The sequence below is a fragment of the Schistocerca nitens genome, chromosome 2, assembly GCF_023898315.1.
Source record: "Schistocerca nitens isolate TAMUIC-IGC-003100 chromosome 2, iqSchNite1.1, whole genome shotgun sequence".
Classification (NCBI taxonomy): Eukaryota; Metazoa; Arthropoda; class Insecta; order Orthoptera; family Acrididae; genus Schistocerca; species Schistocerca nitens.
In genome coordinates this window covers 687,610,704-687,623,611 of record NC_064615.1, presented here as the reverse complement: position 1 = coordinate 687,623,611, position 12,908 = coordinate 687,610,704, and the positions used below count along the sequence as shown (strand labels likewise).

The 12,908-nt window shown below is 40.5% G+C and overlaps 1 protein-coding gene across 1 annotated transcript in view; it reads left to right on the top strand.

Annotated features, from left to right (window-relative positions):
* The window catches only part of LOC126236840 (uncharacterized), a 66,198-nt gene extending 55,064 nt beyond the window's left edge, over positions 1-11,134 (top strand). The window contains exon 3 of the mRNA XM_049946442.1: positions 8,764-11,134. Within this exon, the coding sequence (XP_049802399.1) occupies positions 8,764-9,180 (417 nt within the window). The 3' untranslated portion in view covers positions 9,181-11,134. The remainder of the gene's footprint in view (positions 1-8,763) is intronic.
* Positions 11,135-12,908: the final 1,774 nt, after the last annotated feature.

Genomic DNA, 12,908 nt, shown 5'->3' with positions numbered 1-12,908 from the left:
GCTCAGCAGCTGCTGGTGCCGAGTTAGTGATGGTGACTCACCTGTATTTCCTGTCAACACGGTTATTTATTTATTTATTTATTTATTTATTTATTTATTGTATGGCTTTACCAGTGCAAGTGCAGTATTGACATCGTAAGTTTACATAACATAACACATAAATACAAATATACATATACACACATACATAATAATATAACCAGAACAAACACCAGTCATTATTAAATCTGAGCAAAGTTGAAATATAATCACAGTGACAATTCGACAAAAAGTTATGTCCAAATGTGACAGCCATTGAATGGCAGCAGGGCTGGCCTCCACGAAGTGTCCCCAGTCACCACAGAATCTTCGCAGTGGGCGATCTTGCACTAGACGTTGTAATGTTTGTTCATCAGTTTCACAGTCACACATTGGGTTATCATTGGCGCCCCATTTGTACAGCATGGATTTAGTTCTCGCGTGTGCAGTTCTCACACGGTTAAGCTGGCACCAGATTTTACGAGGAAGCTGCATTCCTGGGAGTTGTTGGCTGGGGTCCTCTATATTGTTTTCACTATTGTTCCACTTGGTTTTCCAGGATTTGTGGCAGTCATAGGTATTTCCTTGGGCAAGTGTTCTGTCTTCCCATATTGAGGCTCTTGATTTAAGGCGATATCGACAGCGGTCATCTAGTACTTGGTGTATCGGTAGTACTCTTGCCTTATCTGCATGATTTATTTTTTGCCATTCCTGAATCGTTGCCTGCTGTCTACGGATCTCAGGCGCAGTGATGTTTGAGAGGACATGAAGCCATTCTAGAGGTGTTGACTTTAGTGTCCCTGTTATTGTCCTCATGGCTTCATTGATCTGGGCGTCAATCTTCTTTACATGGGCACTCCTACTCCACACAGGGGCACAGTACTCTGCCACGGAATTGACGTGTGATATTGCTGCAACACGTAGTGTATTTGCATCCGCTCCCCATGTGGTACCTGCTAATCTCTGGATGTTATTTCGGGTTTTCAATTTCTGGCTAGTTAGTTCCAGGTGTTCCTTGAAGGTAAGTGACCTGTCAAGAGTTATACCTAAATATTTGGGAAATTTGTTATGTATAATTCGTTTTCCGCAGAAAGTAATATTTAGTTCTCTATCTGCTAGTCTGTTATTTAAATGGAAGGCGCAGGTCTCTGTTTTATTTGGGTTTGAGCACAGTCTCCATTTTTTGTAGTACTGGTTTAGTACTTCTAGGTCAGCAGTTAGAGTTCTTTCACCATCTTCTAGCCATTTGCATTGAGTAGCTATAACCATGTCATCAGCGTAGCAAAACTTACTTGACTCAGTGTCTATATGTCACTGTTGTAAACATTAAAAAGCAGTGGAGCCAATACAGATCCTTGGCGGAGTCCGTTTTTTATTCTTATTGACTTGCTGCTTTGTGGCCCCAGGTTTACTTTGAGATATCGGACTTTCAGCATTATTTTCCAACAGGTTTGTCACTTTCAAGCATGGAATCATGTTGGCAAATTTCAAGATAAGACCATGTATCCATACCGTATTATAAGCTGCACTGAGGTCGACAAAGACTGCTAATGTTTTCAATCCGTTTTGGAATGCCGATTCTATGTGTGATGTGAGGGCTAATACTTGTTCGCAGCAACTTCGATTCGTTCTGAATCCGGCTTGTTCGTGAGGCAGGTGTTTGTCTATCATTGGGCATATCCTATTGTAGATCAGTCTCTCCAGCAACTTATAGCAAATGCTCAATAATGCTACTGGGCGGTAGTTCGCAGGGTTTTCACCAGATTTCCCTGGTTTAAGGATGGCCAGAGTAAGAGAAATTCTAAATTCCTTCGGGATATCTCCAGTTTTTATTATGTCATTGAAGTAGTCTTTAATCCAGGTTCTTGCTATTGGTCCCAGATTTTTTATAAATTCAAGAAATATATTATCAGCTCCAGCTGCTTTCCGTAGTTTGAGGTTTTGAAAACTGTTTTCTTGTAGAGTGCGCTTTACATCTTTGAGTGACTCCTTAACGGATGTTCTATTCTCTTGACTCAACATTACATTTTCAGCTCTCTTTTATATGTGAGGCAATCTGGTTGGGTGATATTGGTGGTTTCGGGGATGGTGTATGAGCAGCTGCCCCCAGACGTCTTAACAATGACTAACTTTTCCGGCTAGAATGGGTGAAGTTCATATTTACAGTGGTTTCTTCCCATGTTTTCTTCCTTTGCTCATTGAACGACTCTAGCAATTGGCTTCCTAGTTGTGGGTTACTTGTTTCCTGGTATTCTCTGTACAGTTCTTCAGTTTCAGAGTTCCAGCATGGTATGTACTGCTTTATATATCCCCTTGGTATGTTTCTCTTCGCCGTCGCTGTTATGAGGCCAGCAAATCTCGCATAATTCTCTTTGCTGGAATAAACCGTATGTTGGTATCAATTTCTCTTTTATATGTTGTCCAATTTGCTTTTCTGAAGTTCCATCTTGGCTTCTTGACTGATTCCATCAGTGGGAGTTCTATACCCACATTTACTGAGGTTGGACGATGTTGCGTATTGAGAAAACCGGGCAGTACCTTTCTCGTGTGGACTATAGGTATTCCCTCATTGTTGGTGATCACAATACATAGGTCAGGATAAGTATCTGTCTGCCAGTGTGCTGAGTGGAAGGTTTTTTGATCTTTAGCGTCATAGCTGAGGTATAAATTTTGTTCTTCGATCCACTGCTGTAAAGCTTCACCATTCTGGTCATTAGTACTGTATCCCCAGTTGATGTGGCGGCTATTGAAGTCCCCAAGGAAGATTGTTGGTTTATCTTCAACTTGCAGTGGAGGATTTAGGCGTGTTGTTTGGTGGTTTATATACTGACACCAAGTCTAGCTTGGGAAGTTCTACTGTTATCGTTTCAATATTGCAGGTGTTGGACTTCTTTACCACTTCATAGTTATTGATGCCATTACGTATGTATAATTGACCCATACGTTTCTGAGAGAACTGTTTCCACCACTGTATATCCTTGAATTTTGGCCCTGGTTAAGATATCCGTTTCCTCAGATAAATGTGTTTCTTGCAGTGGAATTATATCAACTTGGTGTTCCTTAGCCATTCTACCTAGGTGCTCACATTTACTGCGACTGATGCCTTCTATGTTTAACTGCATAATATGGACTGATGGTCCGATATTAACTGTCTTAGCCCTCAGACGGTTTCTTCGCTGAGGATGCACTTGCTGCTGTTGACCGTGAGGGACTCTCCGTCCAGTTCGGTCGCCGTTTCTGTAAACTTTCTGCCGTGCTGCTGTCGCAGCCCGTTGCCCGGGAGACACCATCTTGGAGGTTGTTTACACACGTCTCCCGTCAACACGGTGAGCAGTTGGTACAGATAGCCTTCCTGGTAGTGACTTCAGTTGAAGGCGATGTCATCTGTGGAGCAAAATCTGTAACACCAGTCCTGCCAGCGTCCAGCGACAGCCTAGTATGGGTCCAGTTTAAAGCCCAGGACAGCCGATTGCAGATGGAGAACCTATGGCAAAGTCTCGTTGAACAATACTGACATCGATTACTGCACCAGCGGACAGCGATTGATTGACAGTCTGGACGATAGGGCGGTAACCCAATGAAGTGGCCACTGACACGCTGCCCTGTGCTGCTTGAGAGGGAGTTTCTTAGACGCGACCTTGATCCAGCCTGTTGTGATGTAGGTGCTGAAGGTATCCTCTGGTCACATGTTGGAACGCCCAAGCGTCATGCTGAACAATGGTCATAGCGACATAATGGGGCCAGATTGAGTGGTTTAATGCAGAAACAGATCCCTGACGCAATATGCTGTAGTTATGCAGTAGTTAAGTGGTGACTTTCAACTGTTGGCTAGTGGTGTTACATTTATGATGTGGAACATGGGTTTCCTGTTCCGTTGGTTTTCAAACGTTTGCAATCCACAGATCCCTTGACATAAGAATAGTTATACATTATGAACTGCTGACACAATACATTTTAAGCAACTTAAAATGTTATTACATCTTATTATTTCAATGCAATCAATTCGAAGGATGAGCTTGCTTCTGTATATCAGTCCCACAAATCTTTGCAAAACAATGGAAATTACGGCTCGCATCTTTCTCCATATTCGTGTACAATCTATATTTCGTGTTGATAACTGCGAATGCTGAAAAAGCTACCCAAGTACTAAGTTGCAAAAAATTACAAAACATGTGTGGTCTTGTTACCTACTTGGAGATAGTTCTGTTTCACTAAGCTCCGAAACGAAAGCAATGATGAGGAAACAAATTATACTGGAAAGATCTTTGATACAGTAGTGTTGATCAACTTGTTGTGGAAATTGCTACAAAACGTTTTTTTAACGTTTTACATGCCCAATCGTGTCTTCAGTATTCAGATTTCCAAAGAATGTGCTATATTTACTGCAGAGGTCCATGCGATTCTAAAGGCAATGAAGCAGATGAGACATCTTTTGGGCAAACAGTTCATCTGCCCCAGTTCCCCTTCTGTCATAAACTCGTTGCAACACACATACCCGCAGAGAAAACGGCCCAGCTCATACATGACAAACTGTACTTGCTTCAGCAGTGGGGGTGGTGGGTATCATTCTGCCGCGAACCAGGGCATGTGAGGGTTCGGCAGAGTAAGCCGCCAAGCAGGCCTGCTGTGAACATGGCATGGCACAATGTGCTATTCCCTTTCAAGCTGTCATTTAGTTTGAGTGTCAGAGATACACACATGAGGAGGAGTGGCTGCTGGTGATGGACAATAAGCTGTGATTGATTGAAGCCAGCTATTTAGCCTGGCATTCCTCCTCCTGGTTGCACAGGCAAGATGAGTGTCCCTGATCTGAATCGAAATTGGAAACTGTCCCATCACATATGGGTTTGTATCTTGGCAAGAGGATCACCCCCACCAGTCTGTGATGCATGTGTTCTACAAATTACTGAAAGCCACATTTTCACTGGGCGCCTTTTATATTGTATTAAATGGATAGAAGCTGGTTTAGTTGTGAACCTGCCCTTTGATGGTGAATGTGGTGAAGATTTTAAAGTTTCGTGCTATGTCTGGCCTATTGTGGAAATTTCGATTTTAGTGTACTACAGAGTGGCTGGCTCATCCTCTTTATTCTGGTGATGAACTTTAACAGTTGCTTGGTAGATGATTCAGTTGTTATAATATGTAGTATGTCCAGAACAGCTCTTAAAGTATAAGATTTTCCTTTGTTACATGCTAGACAACTTTTTAAGATGAAAGAAGGGCCTCTGTAGGAATCGTAGCTTATTTAGTGAATGCTTTCATTGTTCTGTCATTTCTTTTAACTTGAGGGAACATTTTTTCATTGGTTTGTTTACTGAATTACCGTGATTCGACAACAGTCGTTACGTTTTACTAGGTAACATACCTTTATTAGCTAGGATTTTGAAACAACTGATGCTCCCAAGCAACAGTACACGTAAAACTGAAATCAAAGTAACTGTCGGAATGTTTCTTGCATTGTCGTCTATTCATGTCATTAAGAGCGCATGATAAATTTGAAATTTCACTTTTTGTACGTACATTTAAAATTTTGTTCATGCTGACAAAAATTAAAAACGATCTGCGTTTTACAAAGCAAACATCCAAACTGGATTGTTACAGAATAAAAACAAAGGAGTCACATAGTAAGATTTGGCTGCCATCTACCACGCTACTATAGTAGCAATACCTACTTGCTGATCCCCTAGATATCAGAATTAATGCACACGTCATTCCTTCTCTCAGAAAGAGAATAATAAATGAAATTATTATTTTTATGAAACCACTAAGATGCCTCTACTGCAAAGCCACATACATTCTAACAGCAAGTGCTTGAAAAACCAAATCGTCTTACAATATGATCAGTACCAAGTCAACATTATATCTAGCTGGATAAATAAAACATAAGACGTGATGTTGGTGAAAGAAAACGTCCAACTGAAATACAAGAAGACAGAGCATCTGAATACTAAAATACACATAACATACCTAGAAAAGGGCAGGCTAGCACAAAACACAGTATTTAGCATTACGATGAACATTACTACATATAACATAAACGATTGGACATCAACACAGTAAGAACATTAATTCTTCACTAACTAATAAATAACTCATGTAACGGACAACAAATTGAAATTGAAAATTTGAATTCTACAAGAGTGTAAGACTTCTCAACATCGATCTTATCAACTAAAATGTTTACAGAAATGTTGAACTTACAGCACTGTATGAGATTCATACCAGAGTAGTAAAGCAGAAATGATTGAACGTGTAAAAATTGCAGTAGATGCAACAAAAACCCAGCAGCAGAATAAAGCAATGTAATTTGTAAAAGATCGCCGATAATCAAGAAACAATTATAAAAATTCCAATAAGTCAATTGATCACAAAAAGCAAAATCGTAAATGCTATTAATGACAAAATAAAAGATAATGGTGCTGTCATTTCAAAACCAGACAAAGCAAACACCATTGTAACAATTAAACAAGAATACTTCAATAAAACACGAGCATTTTGTAGAAACAGAAGATGCATTGGCAGAAACCCAACAAACTTATTTCAGGCACTTATTTAAAAAAGCGTTAAACGGTAAGGACACCTTATTTGACAATACTGAAAGATGATGGGGTAAAATGATAATCTGTCGGTTCTTAAATTACGATCTTCAACAAAAAAAGACACAAAGAAAATGTACCATGTAGGCCTATAGTTAACTGTATGAAACGTCTAGCCTTTCACTTGAGCAAAAAGCTAAACAACATTCTTAATAAAAATTACGTTCCCGACAAGCGAATCTATGGTCCCAACATCGTGGCGTCCCCTTGTTAGTAGTACTCGATATGAATAAACTGACTTACAAAACGAAAATTCTGTAAGTATCTTTGTACAAAGAAGACGCAAACATTTAAACTAAACATAAACAATGCTATGGTAATTATAGTATACATTTTAGTTTTAAATTAATTGCATTTTATATATTAGGGCGTGGAGAAAAGTAGTGCCTTCAATTTTTATGTGAGAGCTCTTAAAGCTTTATGAATAAAACAAACATTCTACATCTTTATTCTTCATGTCTACATGCTTATTTCTCGACATAATCACTGGTGAGAAGCACATTTCTCCCAACGAGAGACCATTTGTTAAGGATGGGGAAGCGAAAGGAACCATGCTGGCATGGCGATCTGTGGAACTGATGGACTAAGTAAATGTGGATTGTCGGACTTGGCTTTCAACCATCGTCGTCCCGAAAGCGAGTCTTACACACTGATGGCTGCGCCAGTTCTCTCGGTATGTGTTATGTTGGTGTGTAAGGTCATGGCGTTTTTGTTTTGCTTGCTGGTAATACGGTTGCTATAGATCTTTCTATTTTTTTTGTAGTAGACGGGTGCCATTTGAGTTTACTTATTGTCATTATGTCATTTGGAGATAGTGAGTAGAGCTATGGAGGCTAGAAAATGGAGTGCCATGTGGATAAATCGGAATATTTCCGACATATTCTTCTGCATAAGTTAAACAGAGAGGTGACAGTAGCGGAGGCAGCCGTGTGTGGGAATAATGCCAGTACACACAGCATTGCAAGAAAATTGATGATCATTTAAAGGTATTAATCGACAACTATACACGCCCACCCACATTCTAGACCGACAAAAGAGCACTATACAAGAGTTGGATTGGGAAGTCATTTCGCACTCACCTTATTCAAATGATCTTGCGCCCTCAGATCTTTCACTTTTTCCACTCTCCATCTAACAACCTTCAAGGAACTCCCTTTCCGGATGAAAAAGTGGTACGAAAATGGCTGGAGCAGTTCTTCACATCATAAGCACGTGATTTCTACAGTCGCGGAATCGAAAAGTTAACCTAACGATGTCAGACTATTGTAAGTAGTGAAGGAGACTGTTGTTGATGACTAAAGTCTCTGTTCTGTTAAACTTATAGAAATACGCCGCAGCTTATGCACCAACCTAATACTTCCCTGCGAATAGTGAATGTCACAGGTTCGACCATCGGTCCGCCACACAGTTTAAATCTGCCAGGAGTTTTCTAGTCTAAACTTGTGTGCACGACACCTACGGATCAGTACGTAGGGGTTGTGGTATACTCCTAGATTTCTCGCCGCGTGGGATTAGCCGAGCGGTCTGGGACGCTGCAGTCATGGACTGTGCGGCTGGTCCCGGCGGAGGTTTGAGTCCTCCCTCGTGCATGGGTGTGTGTGTTTGTCCTTAGGATAATTTAGGTTAAGTAGTGTGTAAGCTTAGGGACTGATGGCCTTAGCAGTTAAGTCCCATAAGATTTCACACACATTTGAACACTTTTTTCCCTAGATTTCTCATTTAAAGCTAGTTGGTGACGTCTGTAAATAGGCTTTTGGGGAACAGTTTTTATCTATATTAAAGTGTCACCTAGTTATGATTTTTTTGTCTTGATGGGTCGAGCAATCCTGTGATCATTTGTGCTGCCGTTCTTTATATAGCTCAGTAACCGCTGTAATCCTATTTGATACAAGTCTCTCACTATAATAGATAACATGAATGTTTTGTAAACAATCTCGTTTGTAGACTAATCACGTTTTCCTGATTTCCTACCAATGAACAAACGTCTGCCACATGCTTAACTTTAGACGCACCGCTATGATCATTCCATTTAATATCGGCTCACTGGACATCTCCAGAAACACCTTAGAAAAGGGATGTGAGGAATCTCAGGAGGGGCTGAGCCGGCCACCGTAAGCACGGTTGCTTGAACTTTGCTTCGACATTGCAGGGTATGTACGTGGGGTGTCCGGCGGTGGAGCTGCAGTACTTCCTGCACACGAGCGCCAGCCTGGAAGTGCTGCGCGACCACGTGGACCAGCTGCTGGCAGAGTACCACGTGGAGCTGCAGCGCGCGCTGCGGGCCCTGGGGCGCCTCCAGCAGGCGGACGCCTACCCGCTGGACAGCCTGCGCCGCGACTTTGACCGCTTCGGCATGGTCGGCGTCTACGTCACCTTCCACATCTTGCCGCTCATCCTAGACACCCACATGGCGGGGCAGATGGCCGACATGACACTGGAAACTTTCCAAGAGCAGGCGGACGAGTTTTGTCAGAAGCACTGCAGAAATGAAAGGTTCCTGCGTTACGTCGAGTACCTGATCCCTCATTTTGACTCCAAAGGGTTGTTTGAAGTAAAGGTAGAATAAATCATATGCAGTTCAACGCTCTTGACGTAAACATTTTATGTAAAACGAAGAAGGGGTGGGATATGACAGTTTAATGTCCGGCCGACGACGTAGTCACGAGCTCGAATTGGGCAGCTGACGAAATATATGAATATGGATGGGAGGACATGTGGTTGAACCGGCGTCGTCGTCTCGAATGCGAGTCAAGTGCGCTTATAACTGTGCCATGTCTGTCGGTATGTAGGAGGAGGCAGAACTTGGTTCTAGCCGGTCTTGGGATTGACAATCAGTGTCTGTGTCAGCACTAAAACACTCACGCCGATGCTCTTCCTCCAACTGAGGAAAGAGGCTCAGTGAGATCGCAGTAGTATAGATTTGATTAGAATTCCCTTCCGGCCATCTAGATGGAAACTTTCCACGCTTTTCCAGCATCACATAAAGGCAAATTCCGGTACTGTTCCTTAAAGGACACGGGCGATTTCCTTGCCCCTGAGGTTCCGTATCTAATGACGGGATGTTACAAGCTAACATTCCTTTCTTTTCCTCCAGTCACAGCCTGTACTCTATCTCTGATGATCTCGCCGTCGATGCAACGTTAAAGCACAATCTTCCTGCCTTCTTTCTTGCTATTCTCACGATACACAGTTGTTCGTAGCCCATCTGAATGTGGTTCTTGTCTAAGGAGCAGACCATGACTTGTCGGTTATATTTCGACATATATTTTAAAATATCGTTTAACCACACCTTCTCTAAAATCGGTCAGCCTGTAGTTGACCTATTACCATTAACACATGTAGGTCAGACTGACCTCTCGTGACATTTTGATGTGTCTTTATATACGCCGTCGCACCGTGGAGTAATTCACTGTCACAATTTTAGTTCTGATTATTGCAATTTGGGTTCCATAAGTAAACATCTTCGTAGCGCATGACGTTGTTTACTTTAACGTCAATAGTAACAATTGCACTAACGGATGCAGTCCCGCGTCCCATCTCCTCTGCATCTGAGCGTCGCTTTCTTGGGAGGAACAAACTTCGATTACAGCAGAACGCCAAAGACGCACGACTTTGAGGTTGGCAGAGATTATAGCTAAGCTGTTGTTTCGACGTGAGAACTTTTAATGGGCAGCTGCATGAAGAATATTAAGTCACTGACATAGGCGTTACGAATTCATTAAAATCTCCCAGTTTCTATTATTCGTGCGACTGTGAGAACAACAACAGGGAATGTGGGTGAAGGGAAAGAAAGCGTAATAAGAATAATTTGCTACTTAAGAACATGTCGGAAACCAATCAATGCTTATTCACAATTTAAAGTTGAAGAAAACCAGTTAGATGTTCTTATGTAGTCATATCCTTGCAACCAAACAGCAGTGGACAGAAGTAATATCCAAGGGCATATAAGGAAAACCATGTTTATGGTGTAGTTTGTTCTGTCACTCGTACCTGTCTCACTGGGTACATGAAAGTTTGCCTGTCGTTATGTCTTTGCCACGGATCGACACACACGCCAGCTCTCTCATTTCACATATACCTACCGCAATAAGGCTGTGGTTAAAATACTGGTTCGCGTTCGGATGCACGTCTCCCTTCGGCCACTCGGATTTATGTTTCCCCTTGATTTATCTACACGACTGAGGCGAATGTCAGGATGATTTCCTCAGTATGCTGTCGGATAACAGTGATACCCAAACTACGTTCCCTCCACTTCGTTGCATTTATACTGGCTAAAACAAATACATATCCCACTGATATAAGGTAAAATAAGACACACTGTACGTATTTTATATTTGTGCTTGCTTTTTGTTAAGTTACATTTTGTTTAATTAAAGGTTGCTCATATACTATAGTACTTAAGATGTGTACATGCATTATGTATAAAATGTGTATTTCGCTTTGATTCGTACATGACTTAGCCTGCATTGTAAGCTAGAAACAAGAGTTCTATACTAAATAAAGCTTTCTAGATACTTTTATCACAGTAACTACGACATTATTCTTTGAATTTAGCACAGAAGGAAATTCTACTGCCTCTGTATCTTGAATCATACGTAACTATAGTTCTCTCAAAAATATGTTCTTATTCCAAAAATTACATTTTACTTATTAACGACGTTCATTCTAGTACCTGTTTATGTATTATCGATACGTATTTTTCTTGAAATATGTAGAATATTGACACAGTTGTTACAAAGATGCTTTCATGTGTACTCTGTCATCTGTCGCTTCAGCGTGTTACTCTATAACTAACTCATTTAACTTCCTCATCAATCATCAGAAATCTTATATATTTGTAAAGCTTATTCCATTCCATGATGGTTTGAATGTTACAGCAACCGGTTTTTCATAATTATTACACATATAATGTAAGTTCCCTGAAAAACAAAAAAGCCAGTGGAGAAGACTGTATTACAACTGAACTTATAAAATGGTCTCTCCCCTCCCCGAGAAAATAGTAAGCGAATGGAAACTAAAAGAACATTGCATCAGTAACATTGGGGACTATAAACAAAGATAGTGAAATTCAATCTAGCATTTGCAGATGATTTTGCCGTTCTTTTTAAAACCTAACTAATGCAGTAATAGAAATCAACCTCTTAGAAGCAACTACCAACAAAGCAGGTTAAAGAATTTCTGTAGAAAACACAATGTGGAAAACATAAGTTAATATCCAGAAATTCTCATAACATATATTGGACAAATAGAGGATTAACAAATTTGAATTTTTAAGAGAAGTGATTCCAGAAAATTGTTTAGAGAAATTCGCTGTGGAAGAAAGAGTACGTAAAAAGGAGAGAGCATTTGGTACAACCAGAAACATTTACAACAAGAAGTCTCTGCCTAAAAATTTGAAAATACAACACAAGACAGCAGTAAAAACAGAATGTATCTGTGCAAGTGAATGTTAGTACTAAATTACCCATTACACAAATTGAAGTCCTAGAAAGAAGAATCATTAGGAAAAAATACACGGTCCGCTAAGAAATGCAGAGGCATTCATTAAGAAGTAATGAAGAATATCGCAACATAGAAAACATAATTGAAACGCAACAGAACAGGTGATGGATGTTTCTTTACACGTTTATACAGAATGAACGGCAGCAGATTAACTCAAAAGATTGTTAAATATCCTGGGGACAAGAAGTCAACAATAGCCTGGATACAAGAAGTTAGGAAAGATTTGGAAAGAAACAACATAAGTGAAAAAATGCAACAGATTTTTAAGAACTTGTTAAATATTGAAGCATTCCAAGGCAGGAGGGCGAAGAGACGGACAAAATGGTCTGAGGATAGGGGGATACATGTTGAGAACATGAAAGAATATTGGAAGAAGAACGAACAAAAAAGGAGGAAGCATTGAAATCGGCACCTGGTTCTTATGACTCAAACGGAAAAAGAAACAATCTCGGTTGCAAAGCTAGTTTATTATAAATAACGCGTTTCACATGGTTAAGCCTCCCTCAGGTTTTCTAGAAGAAAAGAAAAAGCAAGGATGTAGTTATACAAAATTAAGAGTTAAGGTGCGTGGTATTAAGATGCGTGGTATTAAGATGCGTTAAACGTTCCAGTTTACTTTAAAAGTGCAAATTAACAATTACGAAAGGCTTTCAAAGCATTACATTTCACCGGCTGGTTGGGCTGTTAGTCAGAAAGATGGTATCAAACCATTTAAAGGAAGAACTGTCGTACAAGATACACTGGAACAAAACAGTGTAAAAAATTCAAAGGATAAAAAACGGGGAAAACGGG